The sequence below is a fragment of the Acomys minous genome (genome assembly GCF_964271855.1).
Source record: "Acomys minous genome assembly, chromosome: 6".
In the NCBI taxonomy this organism is placed as follows: Eukaryota; Metazoa; Chordata; class Mammalia; order Rodentia; family Muridae; genus Acomys; species Acomys minous.
The window spans coordinates 62,156,107-62,182,348 of record NC_140487.1 but is presented as its reverse complement, the minus strand read 5'-3'; the positions used below and the strand labels follow the sequence as shown (position 1 = coordinate 62,182,348).

Below are 26,242 nucleotides of genomic sequence, written 5' to 3'. Positions count from 1 at the left end.
AAGTATAAGTCCCTAAAATAATTTAGTATGTTAATTATCAAGATCCTGAGAAAGATGCAACTATTTTATCACAAAAACTAAGGTTATAATAACTTTAAGAGGATTAAAATAGGTTCAAGATCCTTTGACCAGATACAAATAAAAGCATATTCAGTTTTCTGTGGTAAATTTGGATCCCTTTTATGTAAGATAGTGTTTCTGTGCAGATGAGCTGTTTGTAATTAAAATTAAGCACGCCAAATCATTTCAGGATCATTTACCAAGTCAAGTGCCTGTTAGTAAAAGTTAGATTTGCATTGCTATTATTGGCTTTGAAATAATTTCCATTTGAGAGGAATTATTTTTTGAAAGTAGTCCAGCACCAGGGAATCTGAAATTTAATGATTATGAATATGAAAACAAAACCTTGTTCTTTGACTTACTATGTTTTCTCTGATTCTAGTGAAAGCTTGATAAATTCAATAATGAGTTTAGCTTGATAGTGTGCCTGTGGACTCTGGCATAGGTCTCTCAAATCACTGGAACAGCCTTAATGTCTTAAATCCAAACAGTTAAGTGCCTGAGAAAGAATAATGAGAGAATGCCAATGTTTAGCTGAACTGTAGCTATTAGGAAAGCCAACAGTGCAAGATCTGTGTAACATTTAAGGCTACTCTCACTCAGATATTAGGGCATTCAAGTATCTCTTAACTGGCCAATATCAACTCAAAAGTCACAGGAGAAAATCATATATTTCCTTTCACTCACAATTCTCCATGCTGATCCCAACCTTAATCACTAGCACTGACCCTAACCTCTAGCCATAACCATGAACGATGGCGCTCTCATGACCTAGCATGTCCTCTCTGCACTCTTTTTATTATTATTATTAATTTTTCTTGTTACATCTCAATGGTTATTCCATCCCTTGTCTCCTCCCATTCTTCCCTCCCTCCCATTTTCCCCTTATTCCCCTCTCCTATGACTGTTCCTGAGGGGGATTTCCTCCCCCTTATATGCTCATAGGGTATCATGTCTCTTCTTGGTAACCTGCTGTTCTTCCTCTGAGTGCCACCAGGTCTCCCCCTCCAGAAGACATAGTCAAATGCGAGGCATCAGAGTACGTGAGAAAGTCATATCCCACTCTCCACTCTACTGTGGAGAGTGTTCTGTCCATTGTCTAGATCTGGGTAGGGGTTTAAGGTTTACCGCCTGTATTGTCCTTGGCTGGTGCCTTAGTTTGAGCGGGACCCCTGGGCCCAAATCTGCCTATCATAATGTTCTACTTGTAGGTTTCTAGGACCCTCTGGATCCTTCTACTTTGCCATTCTCCCATGCTTCTCTCATCTAGAGTCCCAATAGGATGTCCTCCCCTCTGTCCCAGTTTCCTGGTAAATGAAGGCTTTCGTGGGACATGCCCCTTAGGCTAATATGCAGATATAAATGAGTATATACAATTTGAGTCTTTCTGCTTCTGGGTTAACTCACTCATTATGATCATAACACCATCAAACCAAATAACCCAATTGAGAAATGGGGCTTGGAACTAAACAGAGAATTCTCAACAGAAGAATATCAAATGACTGAGAAACACTTAAAGAAATGTTCAACCTCCTTAATCATCAGGGAAATGCAAATCAAAACAACGCTAAGATTCCATCTGACACCCATCAGAATGGCTAAGATCAAAAATTCAAGCGACACCACATGCTGGCGAGGATGTGGGGAGAGAGGAACACTCCTTCATTGCTGGTGGGAATGCAAACTAGTACAGCCACTTTGAAAATCTATCTGGTGCTATCTCAGAAAAATGGGAATAGGGCTTCCTCAAGACCCAGCTATTCCACTCCTTGGAATATACTCAGAAGATGCTCCAGCACACAACAAGAAAATTTGCTCAACCATATTCATAGCAACCTTATTCATAATAGCCAGAACATGGAAACAGCCTAAGTGTCCCTCAATAGAAGAATGGATAAAGAAACTGTGGTACATATACACTATGGAATACTATTCAACTATTAAAAACAAGGAATTCCCGAAATTTGTGGATAAATGGATTGAGCTAGAAATGATCATAATGAGTGAGTTAACCTCTGTGCATTCTTGTGCCACCTTCTTCACCATGAAAGCACAGCTCAAGCGTATCACCCACGGTGACTGTCAACCTTCACCCTCCGTACGTGGTTTACTAGACAAACTACAAGCCCTGAAGAAACCAGGCCATGTTGCTACAATAACACGTTTGTATTGACTTTACCAAATCCTCATACTCTGGACACTGCATAAAACATAGCAAACACTAGATAAATTTCATTTTCCAAATACAGCATACAGGACTGCTCATTTCTAGTTATTAATTTCTTCAGAAGAATTTAAAGACACATTCTCTGGAGAAAAACCTTATTTCCAGATCCTAGTAATTTTAGTGAATTTATTCACAAATCCAAATTCCTTTCATTTTCTTCCCTCTTTCCTCCTACTTCTCCTCTCCTGCTCTTCTCCCTTCTCCTCTTCCTCTCCCCTAACTCTATTGCTGTAAAAATGTGTTTCTAAAGAAACTTAACATCCACTACACTTAATTCCGTAAGAAAAAAAAATATATAGCATTTGTGCTGAGATATCATCAATTGGATGAAACCACTGTTTTCCACCAAATCAACTAAGAATTCATAAGCGAGATGAAAGTCATAAGATAATAACGTCATAATGGTCTATTTTTCAAAAGCTCTTGCTTAGCTGAGCATCATAAGTAACAGTAAGTCATCAACTAGATCCTTTCTCTACAGTAGTTAAAAACATTTTTTACTCATTTAAAAAGTACTAAGAACACAGAAAAGTAAAAAGATGTTATCTGAATTAATGCATTATGAATTAGATAATATCTGATCATTACCAAGGGAAACCTAAACTGTGTTTTGATGAAATAATTCATGTGTCAGTCACCACTTGTATGTCCCACTAGTTACAGATTTTTGTAGGATGAAATTTGTGCACAGGGTTCCTCTATCTTTCCCTAACAGATAAAGAAACAGGGGTGAAGGCTGCTAGAAAACAAGGATTAAGGTTCCTAATCCCAGAATCCATCTCTGGCAGGGGATGCTGTGAGGCCTTTGGAAAACTGTTTAACATGTTTGGCCATGATTATGTGCATCTCTGTAGGTGAAGGCCAGAAGCCTTATCAAAACTGTCTATAAACCTTAAACTTCTTTGGTTCCTTTGCCTTAGTGTATCTCCAACAGATGAGAAGTTCTTTAAACTGTTTTCTCTAATTCAATTATTAATCAACCTGCATTTGTGGAGGACCCACTGTCTCGTGTTCAGATCCAGGTCTTATGTACAAAACCCTTCCAAGGAAAATGAGAATCCAACCGAGATAGTAAAATAATTACGGGATAAAGCAAACCCTGTGTCACAGGACAGCTAATCCTCCCTCCTCGGGTCTCCTTAAACAGTAATTCTCTGCTCCCTCTCCAACATTTTAAATCCTTCATCTCTGTAACAAAGTCTGCAGCCTTTTTGTAAACAATCTTTCACAAATTGCCTCTGATAGAGAGGTTTCTAACCAGCTCAATTTACAACAAAAATTGTGTTCTAAAGCGGCTGGCAGGATTTCCAAAGAATAAGAAATCAACAGTGAAGAAATAACAAAATACTAGAAACTGCTTGAATAATTTACCATGAGCTTTGCTTTGAATCAAATGTTAGAGTTACGTCAAATATGTTCATGGTACAAAACATATCTTGATGGTACAAAAACTAAAAATCTATCAAGCATAGTCTGCCCATTTGGAAGTATTGTTTAAATAAATGAAATGAGAAGTGATAAGACCAGAGACTAGAAAAAATGGATCCCATGAAGAAAAATCAAGCTTTTAAAGGGAAAATATTCAGAGGTTATATTTGACAAGCTCTTGTGCTGAGGTCCTGGTAAGACTTCAGATATGCTCTGGGATCTTAGACACGATTAATTTCACTGATTCACAAATTCTTTTTGGTTTACTCATGAACAATGAAGAGATGAACTAAGGAACTCGAAAGTTCTCCCTGGCTCCTCTTGCGGCTTCATCCTAGTGATTTGAGTTTTTATTTCTTTAGTGTACAAACAGACACACATGAATTCATGTTTTAAAATGTCACCAACAAGTATGATGCACACATCCACATGTGTTTTATCATTTCACGTCAGCATGACTTTTCTCAAGACAAAAATCTCACTGTGTAGCTCTAACAAGCTTGGAACTCTGGCCTCCAGAATGATAAGATTAAAGCTACCTTTCTTTTAATTCATGTATACTCTGTCTCTCTATCTCTCTGTATCTCTGTCTCTGTGTCTCTGTCTCTATCTCTCTCTGTCTCTCTCTCTTTCTTTTTCTGTCTCTCTCTGTCTCTCTGTCTCTGTCTCTCTGTCTCTGTCTCTCTCTGTCTCTCTGTCTCTCTGTCTCTGTCTCTGTCTGTCTGTCTGTCTGTCTCTCTCTCTCTCTCTCTCTCTCTCTCTCTCTCTCTCTCTCTCTCTGTGTGTGTGTGTGTGTGTGTGTGTGTGTGTGTGTGTATGTGTGTGTGTCCAGACAGTATCAGAGTCACTAGAGCTAGAGTCTTTGTTGTTGTGAGCTGATCATTGTGAGTGCTGGAAAGCAATCTCATGGCCACTTGTGCTGGAGCCATCTCTCCAACACCATTTGAACACTGAAGGGGAATAGCCTAAAGTTGAAGACAAAAATTCCAAGATCTCCAACAGGAATAGTAGAAATGAGTACAGTATTTTATCCCAAGGGTGATATAAATAATTTTCATTCCAAGAGACAGTTACAGAAATTATCTCCTAATAAAAATTGTATATGTTATTTTCTGTTATCTATAATTCCTGGAATCTGTAATGCTATCAATAGTCATTCCATATATAAAAATATTTCTATATGCACACATATGGGAAGATATGAGTTCAAATCTAGCTCCCTGACTTTATAAAAATCAGGAAGTGCCCACATGTTATATAAATTGTTAAAATCAAGCATAAAAGCAATGTATTGTATTATCAATGTTTGAGTGGAATCAAGTATTTTCTGTGCTATCATTGTAATATTTATCAGATTTTTCAGTCTGATAAGGTTAGCTTCAGTTTTGAAAGCTTTCAACCAAGTATCTAGGGCCTGAACTGTATCCCAAAGTCATAAGAAAAATAGTTTTAAAAATTGGATAATAAAATGTCATTCCTCTTCCAAGGCTCGGTTCTTCACTGGTTGCTTCTTTATTTTTACTTTTGGGAGTTGAGGAAAAACTGTACTGTGTCTTTTGAACATAAAATCAGCATTTAGGAGTCACACTAAAGGAGTTATATCGAGGAGTTTTCATCTCTCTCTCATGTGTGTGTGTGTTTTGTTGATGTGGGTGTGTGCACTGTAATGTGTATGCATATATATTTACAGTGGTATGTGTATACTAAGTGGAAATAGCGCTACGCTGATATTTAGAAAACATAGATCTTGGGCCTGGAGAGATGGCTCAGCAGTTAAGAGCACTTATTTCTCTTGCAGAGGACCAGAATTTGTTTGCCAGCAACCATATGGTAGATCATAACGAGTTTTAACTCAAATTCTAGGGCATCCAACACTATCTTCTGGCCTTTGTGGTTTTCTGTATATACACAGTACATATAAATTGCATGTACACACACACACACACACACACACACACACAATTTTATAGAGTTTAAAATGAAGAAAACACAGGTCTGGTTCATAAAACATTTTGTTTTTTGTTTTTTGCTTTGAGAGAATGCCCTTTTTAAAGTTAAAACATTCTTTTAGGCTTTTAGGAGGCATTTATTTCAACCTATTTTGGAAGATGTTCCTTTCCATGTGTCTGGTACTTTTTAAATATAATCACACTGAAATAGGAACAACTTCACTGATCTTCATTAGTGAATATTTGAGACATCAAGGCTCAGCGAAGCCTATCAAAGGGGATGTTCTAGTTTGATTTCAGGCTTGTTATAAAATAGCAAACCAACTAAAAAAGATATTCTTCTGTAAAAATATAATTTTCTTAAGCTTTCCTAATTCATTAAACTTGGAGCAATCTTTTATTTAAATAACTACAACTGCTTGTATATATTTGGAATAAACCTCACACAAAATTGGCTACTGTTTTATAGTAAGAAAATTAATAATATATAATACCTATAATACCTTGAAGCTATGTAATCAATTAACCTCATAAAAATACAATAATATAATATACAATAAAAGTAAACCATGCTACTGTTTTCTTTCATGAAAGACACATGTAGACCTACAAAGTTTTCATTCTGCAGCTGTTATTCCATTATTTTTTGATATGGTGTTTATCTTAGGAAAATGTATCTTATATTAATAGGTTTCACATTTCTGTTCTAAAAGTTGAATCAGAATTAAAAGCCTTCATTTTGTAGGGTAAGGAATATATGTTAAATATGTGTTCTCTTTTCTCTAAATGGAATAGCTCCTGGTAGATGGAGCAAGTATATAGAGCCTTTCATTGGACAGACTGATTTATTGTGTCATTGTATTGGAGGCACAAGATCTGTGATCAACTTGAGTTGTATGACAGACAGAAGTGAAAATAATAATCCCGAATTCACATGAAGTGCAACAGCCTGAGGCATTCACTGCTTCTCTACATTGATGTGTTAGCCAAAGGTTCTGAAAGCTATTCCCAATTGTTCAAATTAATCAATAGTCATCTTTTCGAAATCTGCTTCACTATTATTCATTGAAGAGTCTACTCAACACCAGAAGAATGTTGTGACTGCAGAGATGGATGGTATAGACTGAAAACGAGGCAGAAAAGTCCCCACCCTTCATAAAATGTAATGAGGTAGATGTGGTGGTGTGAAGGGAACCATGAGATCATATATTTGAATGATTAGTCATCGGGTAGTGGCACTGTTTGAAAGGATTAAAAAGATTCGGAAGTGGTGACCTTGTTGAAGTAGATGTGGCCTTGTTGGAAGGACTGTGTCACTGGTCTGGGATTTGTCTTATTCACTGTTCTATTGTTATGAAGGGACACCATGACGAAAGCTTCTCTTATAAGAGAAAGCGTTTAACTGCTTGCTTATAGTTTCAGGGTTTTGTCGTTATAATGATGGTGGGGAGCATGGCAGCGTGCGGTCAGACATGGTGCTGGAAAAGTAACCGAGGATTCTATAACTGGACCTATAGGCAGAAGGAAGAGAGAGACACTAAATGTAGCTTGGGCTTTTGAAACCTCAAAGCCCACCAGGAGGGACCCACTTCCTCCCACAATGCTACACCTCCTACAATAAGGGCATACACTTCCTAACCTTTTTAAAGTAGCGCCATTCTCTGATAACTAAGCATTCAAGTATACAAAACTAGGGGCACCATTCTTAAGTCGCCACAGGCTTTGAGTTTTCAAAAAGCCATGCTAGGTTCTCTGTCTCTGTGTCTGTCTCTGTCTCTGTATCTTTGTCTGTCTGTCTCTCTTCTCTGTCTCTGTCTCTCTGTCTCTCTGTCTCTATCTATCTATCTATCTATCTATCTATCTATCTATCTATCTATCTCTGTCTCTCTTTCTCCTCTCTGCTTGTGGGTCAGGATGTACCAGCTACTGCTTGACAGCCATATTACCAGACCACGATAATAATGGGTTAAGCCTCAGAACATGTAAACAAGCCCCCAGTCACACATGAGGATCTAGACATCTGTGTGGATATATGTGTACATATAAAGACATTCTTTATGTCTAATTGCGTCAGTCATAGTCCTAAAGAGCTGGTCCCTTAAGTCCAGGTCATTGCAGAAATCTTCCTCATCCACAGGTTAATTACAGAGGGAATTACAAGGGTAATGTGATAATGTAGGCAAGTAGGCCTACCAGCAACATCCGAGAATTCAAAAGCATAAAACAGCACATTTTTAAACTAAAATATGTTCTAAGGGGCTGCACAGATGGCTCGGTACTCAAGAGCACTTGCTCCTTTTGCGAAGGGGCCAGAGTTCAGTACCCAGTGCTCACAAAGAGTCTCATAACCATCTGTAATTCCATTTCCAGGGGATGTGCCCTCTTCTGGCCCGCATAGGTGTTGCATGCACTCGGTATACTAAAATGCTGGTGCATAAAAATGCAACATGAATAAAATATAAATGTCAAGAGATATGTCCCAAGACAATCAATATTTCTAATAAGAAAAATATAAAAGAAAGTGCAACCTCACAGGGTAATCTTGAGATCAGTTTGTACCTGTCGAAGAACGTAGATAGAAACAAGCACTATTGCTAATATTTCTTCCCAGGGGGAAATTGTAAAACAATGTCTACCTCTCTCCCTAAAGTCCCAGTGACAAATCTAGACACAATTCCACTAATTTGCCCTAGAAAAACCGGTGGGTTTGTAAGCACTCCTCCCCGAAGCAGCAGCACTTGGAAAGCCTTACCCAGCAGAGAGAAGGACTCCCCCATTGATGGAGGATGGCTCTTGTCCTCCCAGGCCTATACAGATACTCCAGTCCCTTCCCCCAGGTCACATGCACAGTTGCCTGGCTATAGGGATCAGCAGGATACTCGGGAGAGAATAGCATCTCTATCCTCAACATGGAGGTATAAACTATCAAGACATCAACTCATCCAGCTTGGATGACCTTCAGCAAGGGGCACAGCTGAACGCCTCTAGATGGCTGTTGCTTGGCTATGAGGACAGTCTCTCATGACAACCACACAAAGAAAGAACTAGGAAAATAAAGACTGATCCTCCTCGTTTACACTCTGGGAAAGGTTTCCAATTATGTGAGCCCACGTGAGATCAGAGGGTCAGGGATAGCTCTTGTTCCCTGCTTCATGGGGCTCAGTGCAGAGATGAAGAATCAACTTTGGAGGGGCAAATAGAACTGATGGGACAGCATGCATCACCACAGTGCTGCCATCCTTGTGATCCTTCACAGGACAGTGCAGTCCTCACTCCAAGCAAATGAAGGCATACTGTTAACACTGACAGATTCATCTTAAGTCTTTCCCTTGGCAATGTGTCTTAGAGGTTATGACTGTAAGTATAAACAGATCTGTCTTGTCTCTTTAAAATTTGCCAGGGCTTCCTTGTACAGACTGCCTTTACTTATCACTATGTTCCTACCTGGTGATATTTCTCTTCAGTTTTAGCTAAAAATAAACATTGCTGCAATGAACCTGGTTTTTTGAAACACCATTTCATGTTACTGTGCTTGTGGAGTTATAAGATATGTTCCAAGGCATGAACAGGCTGGGTTACAATATGTATAAATGTGAAATTAATAGGCTTTACTGAGTTACCCTCTGAACAGTGTGCACTCTATGCAAGAGCAGGTTAAAAGACATTTTCCATTATGTGTTGGGGAGAAAGAACATAATCTCAAAGTTTAATTTATGATCCTTAGAATGTGATTGACATTGAATATTTTCACATTTAAAAGTCATTTATTTTGGGCTGGGGAGATGGCTTTGTGGGTAAAGTGTGAGGACTTGAGTCCCAAACCTCATGTTTAAAAAGTTGGGCATGATGGCATATGCTTATAATTTCATCATTGGGAAGATTCTTGGAGCTTGCTGGTCATTCAGCCAAGCCTGCTTGATAAGCTACAGGACAGTGAGAGATGCTGTCTCAAAGAAAGGTAGGCGGTGGCTGAAGACTGAAATCCCTGGTTTGTTTTTGTGTTTGTTTGTTTGGCATTTTTGGCCCCTGTGGTCATGCACACTATGCTAGTTAGGTTTTGTCAACTTTATATAAATTAAAGTCATCTAGGACGAGGAAACCTCAGTTGAACAGTTGCCTCTATTCGACTGATCTACACTCACATCTATGGTGCACTTTTTTCATTAATGATTGATTTTGGAGGGTCCTGTTCAGTGTGCGCAGTGACACCCCTAGGCAGATGGTCCGGAGGTGATGAGCAAACTGAGCCATCCAGTAAACAGCACTTCTCTGTTGTCTGTGCTTTCGTTCCTCCATTCAACTTGTCACCTTGAGTCCTTGCCGTGGCTTCCCTCCATAATGGGCTGCAAGCTGGAAGCCAACATAAACCTTTTACTCCATTAAGTTGATTTTGGCCAGTGCTTTATTACATCAACAGAAAAGTAAACTGGAACACACACCTTCATGTACATGCATGCACATACACATACACACACACACACACACACACACACACACACACACACACACATGCACAAAGACAGAGAGGAAGAGAGGGAGAGGGAGAGGGAGAGGGAGAGGGAGAGAGAGAGAGAGAGAGAGAGAGAGAGAGAGAGAGAGAGAGAGAGAGAGAGAGAGAGAGAACAATGTCATCCATATTTCTGTAGGTGAGTCACACTATTCATGACATTTGCCCACATATTGATGGAATAATTTCTATTAAATTTTAAACATTCCACATAGCAATAAATAAGCTTTTATGTATTGCATCAATAATTGCTCCACAGCTTGTGATTATCTTTAGATTTGGTGATATCTGTCCATGCAACAATTAAAAAGAAATTTATTTGTAGTCAAGTGTCAGCATTAAATTCCTCCTGTCAAAGGTCAGGGAACCTCATGAAAGAGAAGGTGGAAAAAGTATAAATGCCAGAAGGGATGGAGGACATCAGGAGAGCAAGGCCCTCTAAATCAACTAAGCAAAGCTCTTAGGATTTCATAGAGACCAAAGCAGGAAGCACAGATCCTGCCTGGGTCTGTCCTAGGTCCTCTGGGTACATATTATAGCTTTCATCTCAGTGCTCTCATGGGATTACTGAGTGTGTGAACAAGTAGCTCTCATTCTTGTGCATGCCCTTTGAACTCTTTTTTCTTCTGTTCGGTTGCCTTTTACAACTTCAGTGTGATGGATTTTGTTTGTTTTATATTTTTTTGTTATGTTTCTCGTTATTGCTTAGAAAGATGTTTTCTAATGAGAGACGGGAGTGGATCTGGAAAGGAGGAAGGTGGGAGGAAATTGGGGAAATAGAGGAAGGGGAAACTGCAAATGGGACATATTATATGAGAAAAGAATCTTTTCTATAAAAGGGGTCAAAACAACAAAAGATGAAAATATGATATATTTTATGTAAGTCATTGTATATTTTCGTATATGTGGAAGGTAATAAACACAATATTCATGGACACAGAAGGCCAACTGTGGTATATTAATTTATTGCCTAGATAATACAAAAAATAAAGAGAACATGATGATTTTTAAAAAAAAAAAACCTGGAGGTGGTTATGGGACAATGAACAATAAATATGAATAAATTTTAAAATTCCATCATGGCCTGGAGAGATGGCTCAGAGGTTAAGAGCACTGGTTGCTCTTCAAAAGGTCCTGAGTTCAATTCCCAACAACTACATGGTGGTTTATAACCATCTATAATGAGATCTGGTGTCCTCTCCTGGCATGCAGGCATAAATGCAGGCAGAACACTACTACTACTACTACTACTACTACTACTACTAATAATAATAATAATAATAATAATAATAATAATAATAATAACAATAATAATAATAATAATAATAATAATAATAATAATAATAATAATAAAGATCCATCAGAAAATTGTCACTTCTGTGGAAAAAAAGACAGCATATGCAGGGTAAATAGACTAAGTACTATGAGTGAGGGTGTGGTGACTGCAGCAGTGGAGATGGTAGTATCTGGAGATGTGGTTCTGTGATATAGTTTGCTTAACGTGTGTCCTCGCTACACTAGCAGTTAGAGGAGTGATATTCCAAGAAGAACTATAAGAAAATGAGCTCTAACCAAAGGCAGCCTGGGGAAGAACGTCCAGAAAGAGACAAGGGGAATATTCTAAGATGGGTCTGCCTGAAGTGATCCAGAGCCAGGGGCAAAGCCATCATGACTGAATCAGACGGGACTAAGTGAGAAAGGAGAGACCATATGTTTTTTTTTAAATTTTTTATTAATTTATTCATATTACGTCTCAATTGTTAGCCCATCCCTTGTATCCTCCCATTCCTCTTTCCCTCCCTCCCGCTTTCCCCCTACTCCCCTCCCCTATGTCTGTGACTGAGGGGGACCTCCTCTCCTTGTATATGCTCATAGGGTATCAAGTCTCTTCTTAGTAGCCTGCTATCCTTCCTCTGAGTGCCACCATGTCTCCCCATCCAGGGGACATGGTCAAACATGGGGCACCAGAGTTCGTGTGAAAGTCACTCCCCACTCTCCACTCAACGGTGGAGAATGTTCTGTCCATTGGCTAGATCTGGGTAGGGGTTCGAAGTTTACTCCATGTATTGTCCTTGGCTGGTGCCATAGTTTGAGCAGGACCCTTGGGCCCAGATCCACCTGAAGGGGAGACCATATGTTATCTGTACCCGTAGGGCTGTAGTTAAGTCAGATGAGAATGCCTTTGAGGGCTTCAGATAGTGACTTGACAGGCTTGCTCAGCCTGTAGAGAACTAGGGGTCTGAGAACAGGCTATGGAGAGCAAGGGAGAATGTGGGGAGACCCTTCAGGGAGCCATTGCAGTAGATGTGTTCTGGATGTTTGCCAAAATTGCTGCCAGATTAGAAAAGCAAGAGAAAGAAGCATCATTAATGACTCCAAATGGCTTCCTGTAGACATGCAGTAACATAATGTAGGGGAGGTGGGTCTGGGAGACTAGTTGGTTGTTTTAGACATAGGGATTTCACAGTATCCTCTGGATGAATAAGTTGTATGTGGAGTGATCCAATCACTTTCTTCTCTGGACTTTGTGTTCTTTCATTAAAATCTAAGGTAGCTAAGAAAGGCAGCCTGGAATTCAAATAAGAGAAAAGAAAACAAACAAACAAATAAAAATAAAAAACAAAAAAGAAGGCTTATGTCTTTTGAATTTTGTGTCTTATCACAAAAGTATTCCTCCATACTTTATTGTTTTTCATTTTTCATGTTTAAAACTTTCATACATCTAGAATTATCCAGAGGAATGAAACAGGGGACATTAGTCCACTCCTTTTCAGAGAAACAGCTATTTGACTTTCATAATTAATTAACTAATCCATTTTCTCTCCTGACAGCATGTCAGTGTTGGCATTTAATTCATAGCTGCCTTTAATTTATTTCTGTGTCATCAACTCAATTGCACAAATGCATCTCTCTCAATGTGCCAATATTAGTTTATAATTTTTACAGAGCTATTACCATTATAATAGTGTTTTATAATCTACGAAGAATAACCTTATACTTTTATTTGTAGTCAAATTTTAGAATCTATCAGATCTCGGGGCTTAATTTTTTCTATAGCCACCATAATAGATGAGGATTTTCCTATTGTCCTGTCAATAAAATCTGTGGTTATCATCTCCCAAGAAGACACAGGTGCATCAGTTGGATGCCCTCTTTTTCCCTTGCGTCTGGCTCTTATCTTCTGCTCCCAGAATCTTCCATTTTCTGTCACCCAACACTATTCCTAATTTTGCTTTTAGCTGTAAGTGTGAAGGAAATAAATTGTATCCGTAGATTAGACATGTGCAACTGAAACCTGATGCTTAAGAGAAAAATGGTACTGAAAGGAGTATAGATATTTTAAGTTTCTTTCAAATTGTTTCTTCTAAATTTTCCATACATTATAGATAATGTTCTCCGATCACAGATCACATTTAACCACCCACTCTCTCTTGTCTCCTCCCTATCTTCATCAACATCCTCTCCTCCCTAGAGTTTCCTTTCTGTTTAAGTGTCTTTTTGTCCTGTGACCCACTGAGTTTTACTAGGTCATCCGGTCTACTTGAGTATGGGTGTGGGGCTGCCCACTAGAGCATGTGAAACTCACTAGCAGTTGCAAGACTGAAGTCAAAGACTTTTCCTTTCCCAGCATCCATATGCAAATGGTCATCACCTGGGGACTGTTTATCCCACAAGGCTTTCCTTGCATACTGACATACCACGCCCAGTCTTAGTGCACAGGTGACCAGAAACTGCAGTGAGTTTCAGGGTGGCCAGAAGTGTTTTGGTCTCTTCACGATTATGCCATTACTTTTTACTGCAGTTTTTCCTGTATCTCTTGTTATTGTCACTCTCCTACCCATACACACACTCATTTGCACACACACACACACACACACACACACACACATCACTGCATGCACACAGACACCATTAAAGAGGAAGGGCTGAGATAAAACTTAATAAGTTTCTCAGAGTTATATCTCATACATCACTCAATATTCAGCTTATTGGGGAATAGAAAAAGCAAAGTAGAAGCTTAAATGTGAAATGAACTATCCTAAAAGCTTTGATAGGATTTAAAATATCCTTGTTGTATAAGAAAACTCATTAGCTCATGCTGAAAATGTCATCAGTTATCACTGGTTCCTAGACACAGGATATCTGAGGCATTTTAAATTAATTTACCCCTCCAAAGTAATGGATTAATAATGTAGCCTTTTAGTCCCTTTGTTTCTTGGCTGTTTCATCCTACTGTAGACTTTTATGTTCTTCTGCATGAAATACTGACACAACAGCTGACCTTGTCTTTATATTCCCCATTGCACTCTGGTCAACATATCATTTATTTAGCTTTTCTTAAGATACATGTTTAATGGTTTGAGAGATAACTCAGCAGCGAGTGGTACTTTCTGTTCTTCCAGAGGATGCAAGTTCAGCTCCCAAAAGCCATGTGCAGCAACTTTCAATTGCGTGTGCCTTTAGTTCCAGGTGATCTAATACCCTCTCCAGGACTTTGCTAGCACCCACATGCACATGTGCGCACAATCACCACAAACGTCTGAAAGCTGTGTGCTTCACAAGAACTGTATTTTTATTTGGATGGGGGTCTCACCTCCATTGTGTCTTTCCATGCGTTTAATTCCAACTATTGAATCCATCGTCTTAGGAGTCAAGATTATATCACTGTACACATATATTCCTTTAATGCTGTAGCTTTATTTTGCCTATGAAAATAGACCAGGATCTTAGAAATGAATAGGCTATGTATTGTCACACATTCCTCTTGAAATATTGTTTCTTGCGAGTATATTTCTGAATAAGAAAACTTGACGAATGGCTAGGCTCACTGTACATATTAAGACTCAGTCAATATCTACTGAACAGGCAAAGCTTTATTCTTTGGAATCCCAGTATAGCATAAGTGCCTGTATAAGATGAATTCCAGACACACCCAGCTGATAGCATGGATAGCATTGTGAGTCATAAATGATTTACAATGATTTATTTACAGAAAACACCAAGTGTATAGTGTCACAGGGAGAATGCAAAATGGAGTCAACCTCTGAGTGGAGTAACTGTGGCTCTTTTCGGATTAGAATGAATTTGTGCCTATAACAAAACCCACAAATAACAGCATTTAAAGCTGCGTAGGAATTTACTTCTCTTATACAACAAATATGTGTAGGAGGACCAGGGCTGCCAAGATATCTGTGGCCCCATCCACTTTATATGTTATTCTTTATTACTCTTACATGTTATGGGATATCTGTATCAAGTCCAACTCTAATAGGTTGATTTCCAAAAGGAGTCTGGAAGAGATTTTTTTTTATTTATGTACTTCTTATTTTTACTTAAAGTTTTATTTTATTATAATTTATTCACATTACATCTCAATTGTAATCCCCTCACTCTTATCTTTGTGTTCTCATCCTCCCCTAGACCTCTGACACAAGAGGACCTCCTCCCCCACCGACTGACTACAGCCTATCAGGTCTCATCTGCATAGTCTGCTTCCCCTCCCTCTGTGTTTCCACTGGGCCTCTCCACCAAGGCACAGTGATCAAATTGTGGGTACCAGAGTTTGTTTCAGAGACGGTCCTCCACTCTCCCGCCCCTTTCCCCATGTGGGGAATGAACTATCCATCAGCTACATCTGAACAGGAGTTCTATAAAGCATAGGATAGCACATGCATTTTCTTTATTGAGATCTTGCCAGAATTCAACCAGGTATGGACCTCACACTTTCATGCCTTGGATTTAGGTACATCATGCCCACAAATTTAAAGAAGCCCTGACAAATTTTTTCATCAGCTCATGGCTCTGTGCCGAGAGAAAAGTTGTGTTGCTATAAAAGGGGATCACAGACAGAGGGAAACAATGTGCAGTAGCTTACCTAGGTCATTACAAACCCTGGTTCTTTCCTTTTGGTCCTTTGGAGGTGGGAATAGTCTGCCTTTCAAAAGGTCCATGGCCACATGAAGGCGGCAGGATGTGTAAGCCGTGGGGCTAGGAGAAAAGATGGAGGACTGTTACGCATCACTCCACTCCACTACAACTCTCCTTCCCGCAAGGGGATTCCAGTGTTGCTAACCTCACCAGCTGCATTTTTCCTAGCCACAATTCACGCTTTTTCAAACATCAGAAGTCTTTGCCTTCTCTCCATGTAGAAAAGTACTTCCTCCTTTGAGATTGCCCAATCTAAGCCTTATTTCAAAGATAGAGTTTTCCATAAATTTTCCTCCTGTCATATACTGGTACCCTATTACCATAAGCTTATGTCAATATTTTGAGTGTTAGGCCAGGAGGTAGACATTCAGGCAACCAGAAAAAAAGTGAGCAAATAAGTAAATGAGAAATATAAATAGCTAGTTAGGTAGGAAGTTAGGCAGGTAGATGATAGCTAGCTAGATTGATAGATAATAGATGATAGATAAATAGATGATAGTTGATAGACAGATGAGAGATAGATAGATAGATAGATAGATAGATAGACAGATAGACAGATAGATATAGATAGATAGATAGATAGATAGACAGACAGATAGACAGACAGATAGAGAGATAGATAGATAGATAGACAGACAGACAGACAGATAGATAGATAGGATTAAATAGACAATAAATAGTAGCTAAGGTGATAAAAGGGTAGAGATTGATTATTAATAAATAGGCAGCAGGTATATAGATTCAACTTACAGCTTCATATCACAAATAAAAGCACAGTCTCCTGGAGATGAAATGCTCTTTTCTTTGTTTCTCTAGAAATAAATTTAGAATGTCTGGCTGGGAGCAGTAAACTGACTGATTAGGAAGAACTTGTGGATGTTTATTTAGGTTCAATACAGTTTGACCTGGAGACAGGTGTAGATACTGCTGATCATGCAGATCCTTCTCCTGTGAGCATAATCGCTGTAAAGATGTTTTATTCATAAAACCATAGGGAGCTGATTATAAAAGAAAAACTCTAAGTACATTAACAAAGGAAGATGAAGGGCCCTCTGGTTCATTATAATAAAATAAAATAAAAACAACTTATAAAGCAGAAAGGCCCAGATTAGGTGCTCGTTTTGTAACAGTGCAACGAATGATGAATAGAGTTCTCCCAGAAATGTATAATGGTTGGATGATATAGACCAAACCTGCTTGATTAGTTTTTAATATAAACTTTGGGCATAATGTAGGAGGTACAATAAATATCTCTGAACTTAAGTATTTCCATAAATAAATGCTTGTTGGAAAAGCACCATCAATATAGCATTAGTATCTGTACAATATTATGTTACATAGCACTGGGATATTAAATTGTGCTCAGGGATTATTAGCACTTCCCCATATAACTTCCCCTTGAATGAAGCAGTGATACATACCTCACAGCAAATATGACCTCAGTCAAAACTGAAGTACCATTAATACAGAAATTTCAATAAACAAATTAATGTGGAAGGAAACCCTACCTGGTTGTTGGGTTGCTCCTGAAATCCAAGAGTGCCCATGCTAATATTCAAGCATGCAAACAATCTCAGGGACTTTTCTTCAAAAGCTAAAAAAAGATTTTATATTTGGATAAAGAGAAAAACCATTCATTCATGATAATTTACATGGGATTGGGAACATACAAATAATTCAAAGTGGTCATCCCATGGCTTACAAAATGCAGTGCAAAAAGTAGTCTTTTCCTTTTTAAACTTAGAACAAGGCATGCTAATGAACAGTGGTAAGAGCTGCATGAATCTAAAAGCAAATCAAGTATCCAATCATGCCTGTGAGCTTGAGAACCAGGCAGGGAAGTGTAGCAGCTGGCTGGGACTCAGAGCACGGACTGAACTTCATGTCAAGATGAGATGCAAAAGCTTTTATAAGAGGCGATCGTGTGTGTGTGTGTGTGTGTGTGTGTGTGTGTCTGTGTGAGTGCGAGTGTGTGCGTGTGTCTGTGTGTGAGTGCGAGTGTGTGCGTGTGTCTGTGTGTGTGTGTGTGTGTGTGTGTGTGTGTGTGTGTGTGTGTGTGTCTTTTAGCTATTCCGGTTGTTTTGTTTTTCTATATGAAGTTTAAACTTGATCTTTTAAGGTCTGTAAAGAATTGTGTTGGTATTTTCATGGGAATTGCATTGAATCTGCATATTGCTCTTGGTAAGATGACCATTTTTACTATGTTAATCCTTCCAGTCCATGAGCATGGGACATCTTTCCCTCTTCTCATATCTTCTTCAATTTCTTTCATAAGAGACTTGAAGTTCTTGTCATACAGGTCTTTGACTTGCTTGGTTATACCAAGCAAGAGTTACACCAAGAGACTTTTTAGTATTTGTGGCTATCATGAAGGGTGTAGTTTTCCTAATTTCTTTCTCAGCCCACTTAACATATTTAAAGAGGAGGGCTACTGATTTTTGTTTTGAATTAATTTTGTATCCAGCTCCTTTGCTGAGCAGGGACTGTCTCTGACATGGACTCTGTTGTCACAGGGGAAGAGGATGTATTTAGTCATGATGTGGCTTGATGTGGTGGAGTGAGTTGCTGATGCTGCGGCTCCCACTTTCTGTGGAGTAGGGAAGGGTGCTTAGAGGGAAAGGGAGGGAGGATTGGACTCAGAAGAGAGGAGGGTGAAGGCTATGATCAGGATATAAATAAATAAATAAATTTAAATAAAAAAGAAGAAGTGATCATTTGCTGTGAAAGATACAAAGTTCACAGTTATGTTCTGAAGTAATTCATCTTGCCAGATGAGATAAGGAGATTATTATTTGTTTTCCAGTATATCATAGAAAAGTAAGAATGTATGTAAGAAACAAAAACCACAATAACAAAAAACTTCAGAAGTGGTCCTGGAAGAAATGAGTACCTAGCTTACATTTCCCTGGCAGCCCCTTGCTCCTTCTCCGCAGTGTCTTCTCTCAGCATCTCCCTGCTTCTTGGATGCCCTCTGTTGAGAACATCAAGGCTCTCAAGTGTTATACTATCCCAAAGCCAGATCTCTGCACCAGCCCCCAGGAGCATCACCAGAGAGCTTGCTAGCCTTTGAGAGTCTCTGACTCTACTCAGAGCTAAAGAATCAGATTCTTGTTTTCACGGAAATTTCAAGCTAATCTTACACACATAAAAGTTTCGGAAACACTGCTTTTGCGTGCAATGGGCTTAGGAGATAAGTGGCAATGATCTCTTCTAGTAAATGCTCTGCTGCTTATTACTTGTAAGTGTGAACATGTTTCCAAGCAGATAGGTGAAGCATCATTGTAAACGAGCTTCTGGGTTCTATAGAACCAAATGTGCACTGAATGGTACAATAAAGTTTTACTCTATTTTGGCAGTGCTAAGGTTTGACTAAACCACAACATTGTGCATGCTAGGCTAAAGTTCTATCATAGATCTACTCCCAGCCTTATTTTAACTTTTAGACAATATAGAGATAAAATCAAAACAAAACAAAAACCTTTAAGACCCTCTCAAGATTACCAAGGTAATTGATTTATACTGTCAGAAAAAAACATTTTGTTTTATCCTTGAGATAAAATTTCTTCTGTTCTCCTTGGCTGGTTCAGTAGTGCCTATAAACTAGAAACCTGCCATCAACAAACAAATCTGGTACTGTTGGCTATTTCTTATAGTCATGAATCCCAATTTCCTCAATGCTTTGCAATTGAAATCAAGTACAAAAATAAAAGAGACGGTTTTGAGTGCAATAAAAATGCAACTGTCCTTATAACCCTGAATTGAATTGTTGCATCCATCCAAACAAGCTGTCTGTGTTGGTTCATTTTATATTAAGGAATCGTACACTTTCAAGACATAGCCTTTGTTTTCCCATTTATTGGGGGGTACAAATAACCTTCATTTACAAAAACGGATCTAGTAAACTGCCTTCTAAATCAGTTTCTCTAACCCAGAGATTAGTGCAGCTCTTGGTCTTCACCGCAAAAGCATCGGCTTCTTTTTGCTGTGGACAGCAGCTAATAGAAGGGCTCACGACTTGGTCAATGGGCAGAGAAGAAGTGCCCGTGAAGGTACTCAGCCGTAAATGGCGTACCGGTATTGCGCTTCCTTCCCTTCAGAATGCAGGGACTGCCCAGTAAGAAGGGAAGTGGAAAGCTTCTAAGACCCAGAAGTCAGGGAGGACTGGGGCAAAAGAGTGCCTTCTAGATTTCTGACTATTTTAAGATTTTTGTAAGATTCTTTTTAAGATAAAGGATAAAATAACTGATTCTTCCTTTGTAACTGCTCTTTCGAGCCTGCCAGTAAAGGGAACCGGCTGAGAAAAATTACCTTGCTTGCTCACACTTCGTTAATCTATAACAGGTTGCTTGGCTACAAAGGAACCTAGTTACCCAGAAATTCAAACAGCTGTGGTTACTGACCGGGCATGCCCAAGACCAAGCCAGTTAACATTTCAATGGAACCGGGAGAGGGGCGCATGATCCTCCCTCTCCTCCTAACTGAGGAGCTATTAACAGCTAATGGAGTGAAAGCCAGCTTTCTTTCAGTCTGTGAACCTTGACACCTGATTCTGCTTTAAAGAATGGATCCACACCTATAGCTAGATACATGGGCAGCACTTACCGAACTCAGTGGATCATTAAGAAGACAGAGGAAATGACATAGGGAAAAAGACATGGGAGAGAGCAGAAAGGACCTAATGGTGTCAAAATATGACCAAAACACACTGTGTACTTGCATGAGATTCTCAAAAAAAGCGATAAAAATGTATCTTTAAAGAAAGCGTCTGGATTCTAAAGCACCTGCAAAACTTCAACTAGAAGGCCAAATCCAGTTGAAAAATTCTCAGAGATCAGGCTGTCTGGAGCGGGTAATTGCAGGTACTACTTCTTCAAGAGCTCTCTGATCAGAGCAAATCGGCACCTGCTAACTTCTGCCCTGCGTGTCCCCAGCCCTGGGCTAAAGCCTTCTCAAGTTGAAGCAGTCAAGTAATTTTGATTTATTTTTGATGTGAATCAAACTTTCAGGCTAGCACATGCCATGAAGAAAATTACACATTTCCTGTGGCCCACTTTAAAAAAAATGGTTTATTAGAGAGAGAGAGAGAGAAAAAAAATCTGTGTTTAAGATTTTATTTTAAGGTAAAATTAGTCAATATTCCTCAGAGTCAAAGAGATGGTTGCCTCTGAAGCGACTTTCATGTCCTTGGTAGTACAGGTTTGTCACATTTCATGCATCTGAAATGTCTCTGAGTCATGCTAAGTGTGGGCTAGACTATGCAAAGAACTCTAAGTAAATATACTTTACTGTGGGGACATCTGGGTGGAAGAGAAGGATGCACCAAATAATTACTAGATGAACGGTAACCATGCATTGAGTACATGCATGGGAATACAAGGTAAGACAAGGAAATTAGAGAGCGGATTAGACTAATTGTATTTTATTGCTGTTGATAACTGGTCATAATGGTTTGACATACACTGATAAAATATTAGGTATGAAATGATACATGAACCAACTAGTTTGGGAGATATTTTTATGCCCCACCGTTTAGCAATATAATCTGCACAAGTCGACTGTTCATTTAAAAATGTAAATGGTAAGAAATAAATATTTAAAATGAAATACAAACATCTTATTCAGTAACAATAATAATTTAAAAATGAGCCTTTGCTGCAGACTGGCAGGAACATCCAGTTCTTCACTCTCAATAATAATGGTTCCATGTGTCCCATGGGTTAAAATTCAATGCTATGTTTTTTATCATGGAGATGTGGCTCAGGGCAGCATTAGTTAAAGCATATTTAGTTTCCAACTTGGTTTCCTTTGCTCCTCTGTTCACTTCTGCACGGCCTTCCCCTAAATTAATTGGCACAATGAGCTGATGTAAATGACCTTAGCTATCAAGCTGAGCTAATATTAACCTACAAGAATTTGAAAAGTTAAATATACCACAGAAAGGCTATCTCTTCACTGAATTTCAGGATTAAGTATCAAATATGTTTTCCTGTGATGTCAGGAATCTCTATTTGTTCACTTTCTGCCATGATGTGGAGAGCAAGAGAACTCTTGGTTGTAAGCACCTGCTGTGGAGGACCATGCTGGGGGTCTGCAGTGGACAGTGACCGTGCAAATGATCATGGCAAACACACTAGGATCGCCAGCAACTTGGTTTTCATCAATTTTCAGCTGCACTCTGCCAGGGCCATATTTCAACATGTAATCATCACGTTACATCCTGGCTTTTAAGGTCCAGAAACAATATTTCCAACTTAGCCAAACTCTCTAATTATCCCCCACTTTTAACTAATCTGATTTCCAAATTTCTACACCATTTATGTCTGTTCCATGACTTGTCCTAATACTACTGATGCTTTGCATGTATCTTTCCCTGACCCCAACCCCCAAATAGATTCAGAAATTGCTAGAAAGGTTTATCTCTGTGGTCTACATAAAACCAGAACCATGGCTCAGGAAAGGAACGAGGGTAATGAGAGAAACTGAACTTTCATCCATCCAAAGCTGTTTCTTTGCTCATGTTCTACTTCAGTAATGGTTGCTTTTATTTTCTTTTTTCATGATCTAGATGTTCAACTGAAAGCTTTGGGAGACCTGGTGGCACTCAGAGGAAGGATAGCAGGCTGCCAAGGAGAGACTTGATACCCTATGAGCATATACAGGAGGAGGTGGTCCCCCTCAGTCACAGTCATAGGGGAGGGGAGTAAGGGGAAAATGGGAGGGAGGGAGCAATTGGAAGATTCAAGGAATGGGATAACAATTGAGATGTAATATGAATACATTAATAAAATATATTTTTAAAATGCGTTCAACATCCATCGGATGCCTCCTGTGAGGTTCTGTACACTTTCTTAACCATTAGTTATTTCCCATTCCCACCCTCATTACATTTCGCACATATAATGTATTTACTTTAAAAATCATAGTCACCATGTCATACTGATCTATACGCCCTACCACAAGTGCTTTTAAGGAAGGGCTGGTGGGAAGTCAAGACCAGAGGAAAAGTGTGGGCTCTGGGACAGGCTAGATCCCCAGAGGGTGGTTTCTGTCAATCCACTGCCCAGAAACACCCTAGATTGAATTGAGGCAGCCCTTCTATATTGAGGAGTTTCTGAGTAAAGTCTCATAATTCTTACCGAATGCCAATTCATAGCAATATTCTCCCTTATAGATTGTGAACATATTAATGCTTACTGACTTTCCTTTGCATGAACATTATCCCAGACTTAATGTGTGCCAATGCATACAAAGGAATCCTATTCAGCTGTGAAAATGATGAAATAATGTCACTGGATGATGAGATGGATTAAAATGGAGATTGTTAAGTAAATTAAAACAGGCCACACACAGAAAGATAGGTGCCACATAATCTTATTTAAAAAGTTAAAGGTTAAAGGAGAATGACAGTGATTAGAGCCTGGAACTAGGGACGGCCGGGGAAGGGTTCACCAGTGGCTCACGCCACAGTTAGATAGGAGGAAGACATCCTTGTGTGTGGTAACTAGGCATAACAAGGATGCTCTACACACTTCCAAGCTAAAGAAAACATTTTTTTCATATTTTAGCATGTGTACTAAACATTTGAGATGTAGAGAACACACACTGAGACAGTACAAGAGGCCACTAATATGTACAATGTGCTTACTTTTATGTATCAGCTTTAAAATAAAATTTGAGGAACTGGAGAAATGACTTGATGGCTAAGAGTGCTTACTGCTCTTATAGAAGAGCCAAGTTGCGTTCCCAGGAAGCTAATGATCATACGCAACTGTAGCTCCACTGGATCTTAGGCCCTCTTCTGGACTCAGTTGGAATCTGCATTCATATTAAAATTTAAATTAATAACTGTATATCTTTAAAGTCTACACAATGTAGGTATAATTGATCAGTTTTCCAAATGAGAAACTCAAGGTTCAGAATAATTAAGCAATAGCTATTATCTGCCCAATAAACAGTTTTGTACACAATTATGCTTTTTCCTCCTAAAATATGTGTGCATACACTCTAAGTAGCCATCTGTAACTAACTATCCAGATAGCCATCGAAGGAGATTTTTGAAAGACTTATAAACCTTAATTAGGCTGGTGTTTTTATTATTGTTTATGTAGCACTATTATAGAGCCCCAAGTTATTATGACAAACTCACTAATGGGCCCCATTTTTACTGGTATTGACTTTAATAAAGATAAAGATAGGACAAGAAGCAAGATGGTTCATCTTCCATCACTCACCAAGGGGAAACTTATGGGGCATCTTTGTCCTTTGTAGAATTAAACGAAAATGAATCTGTGATATGTAAATGAATCCCTCAACTGTGTGATACTGTCTATGGTTTATTCAAACAGGGGAAACACCAGGCCTGTGATACATCATCTTTTGTGTGCCTGGCACCTTCCATGATGAATCATATTAATCTGCTTAAACTAACAAGGATTAATTGCCTCAGCAAGGCAACCTGGCATTGAAATGATATATTGCCCAAACAGCTTGGAATTCGGCCACTCATAAATCTCATTTGCTTGTTGGTTTATTTCTGTGTCTCTTTTTCTGACAGATGTGTGCCCAATCACTGTGAGCATGGAGGGAAGTGCTCACAAACATGGGACAGCTTCAAATGCACTTGCGACGAGACAGGATACAGCGGGGCCACCTGCCACAACTGTGAGTGCCAATTTATCTCACTTTCATCTTGTAATTGCCTGAGAATCATGGTCTTCAGCTACGCTTTACAGCATAGCAACCTGAATTACACGCATCTCACTTCACTTGATTCTGGGGGGAAAAATATCCTCAAGGTTGCATTCTAATTTTCCAAAAATGGCATTCTAGTTGTCAAAATATATTCTCTCCTGTCTAATGACTCTAAAGAGGAGCCAGCATGTCCAACATTCCATATGTGAAATTGGGATGCAGAGATTGGATCCCTTCTCTTGTGTCTAATGCACGTTTATCCAAAGAGCTTGCTTGGGAATTGTGTTAGCGTGATGTCTCTAACTGCGACTCATCCATCAACTCATCAGAGAGAGACAGACAGGGACAGAGGATAATTTGAACGTTTACTTTCTGGACAATGCGTGCCTCCTGATTTCACCCAACATTTTGCTTTACATTATTTCTAAAGCAATGTGTCAGGCACTGGAAGAGTCCATTGATATCATACATAAAAAATAAAATCTGAGAACACAATTTTTAAAAAGATTAAAAGTAGAAAGTAAGGTGCAAAGACTAATCAATTAAAATTGTGCTTTGTTTCACATAGTACTATCCTGAAAGGTTAAATAAAAGTTAAAACATTTAATTTGAGTATTTCCAACAATTTCTAATTTTAAAATACTAGTTTTTCAAAAGTGCTCTGATGTTTTATTTTTGCAAACAGATTTATCACAACGTACAGATGGGAGAGAAGAGAGCCATCTGTGACTTGACACATGGATATGAATGAGTGTGTGCATGTATGATTGTGTGTACATTAGGGTGCACTCATATGTACATGCATATATGTGCAAACATCTACATCTGTGTATTCATGTGTACATGTGTGTGTGAGACTATACATGAGTACATTTATGAGTAAGCAAGATGTATACATACATGTCAGGAAGAAGGAAACAGATTCAACTTTGTCACAATGCTAGAACACAGAAAATCTCAAATATAAATTCTCTAATTATACAGATTGATTACTTTTGTGAAATGACAAGCAAAATATTCTCAGAGTAGTCTCAGGGATAGTAAAAATGCATTATAGTTCCCTATGCCTCTCCATGTTGTTATTTTTAATAATTTGCAGTAAGAAATCATGTTTAGATTCTACTGTAAACCTAAGTTAAGAAAAGCTGCTTATAATTTATTTTTCTTCACCTATAAACTTGTCTAGTGAGAGTCTAAAAATCAAGAGATAAAGAGATGCATAGAAAAGCTGACACTGGGGCCGGTGATGGATGCCTCAGCAGGTGAGGATGCTGGCTGCCAAACCTGAGCTTGATCTCTAGGATTCACATGGTAGAAGGAGAAAATCAAATCCCTCAAGATACATCTGACTTCCCTGGAACATTCGTGCATGTGTGCACGTGCATCGTGCGAGTATGCGCGTGCACACGCACACACACACACACACACACACACACACACACACACACACAC

The 26,242-nt window shown here is 38.9% G+C and overlaps 1 protein-coding gene across 1 annotated transcript in view; it reads left to right on the top strand.

Annotated features, from left to right (window-relative positions):
* The window catches only part of CNTNAP2 (contactin associated protein 2), a 2,010,562-nt gene that overhangs the window by 1,144,308 nt on the left and 840,012 nt on the right, over positions 1 to 26,242 (top strand). The window contains exon 11 of the mRNA XM_084788077.1: positions 24,654 to 24,760. Within this exon, the coding sequence (XP_084644203.1) occupies positions 24,654 to 24,760 (107 nt within the window). The remainder of the gene's footprint in view (positions 1 to 24,653; positions 24,761 to 26,242) is intronic.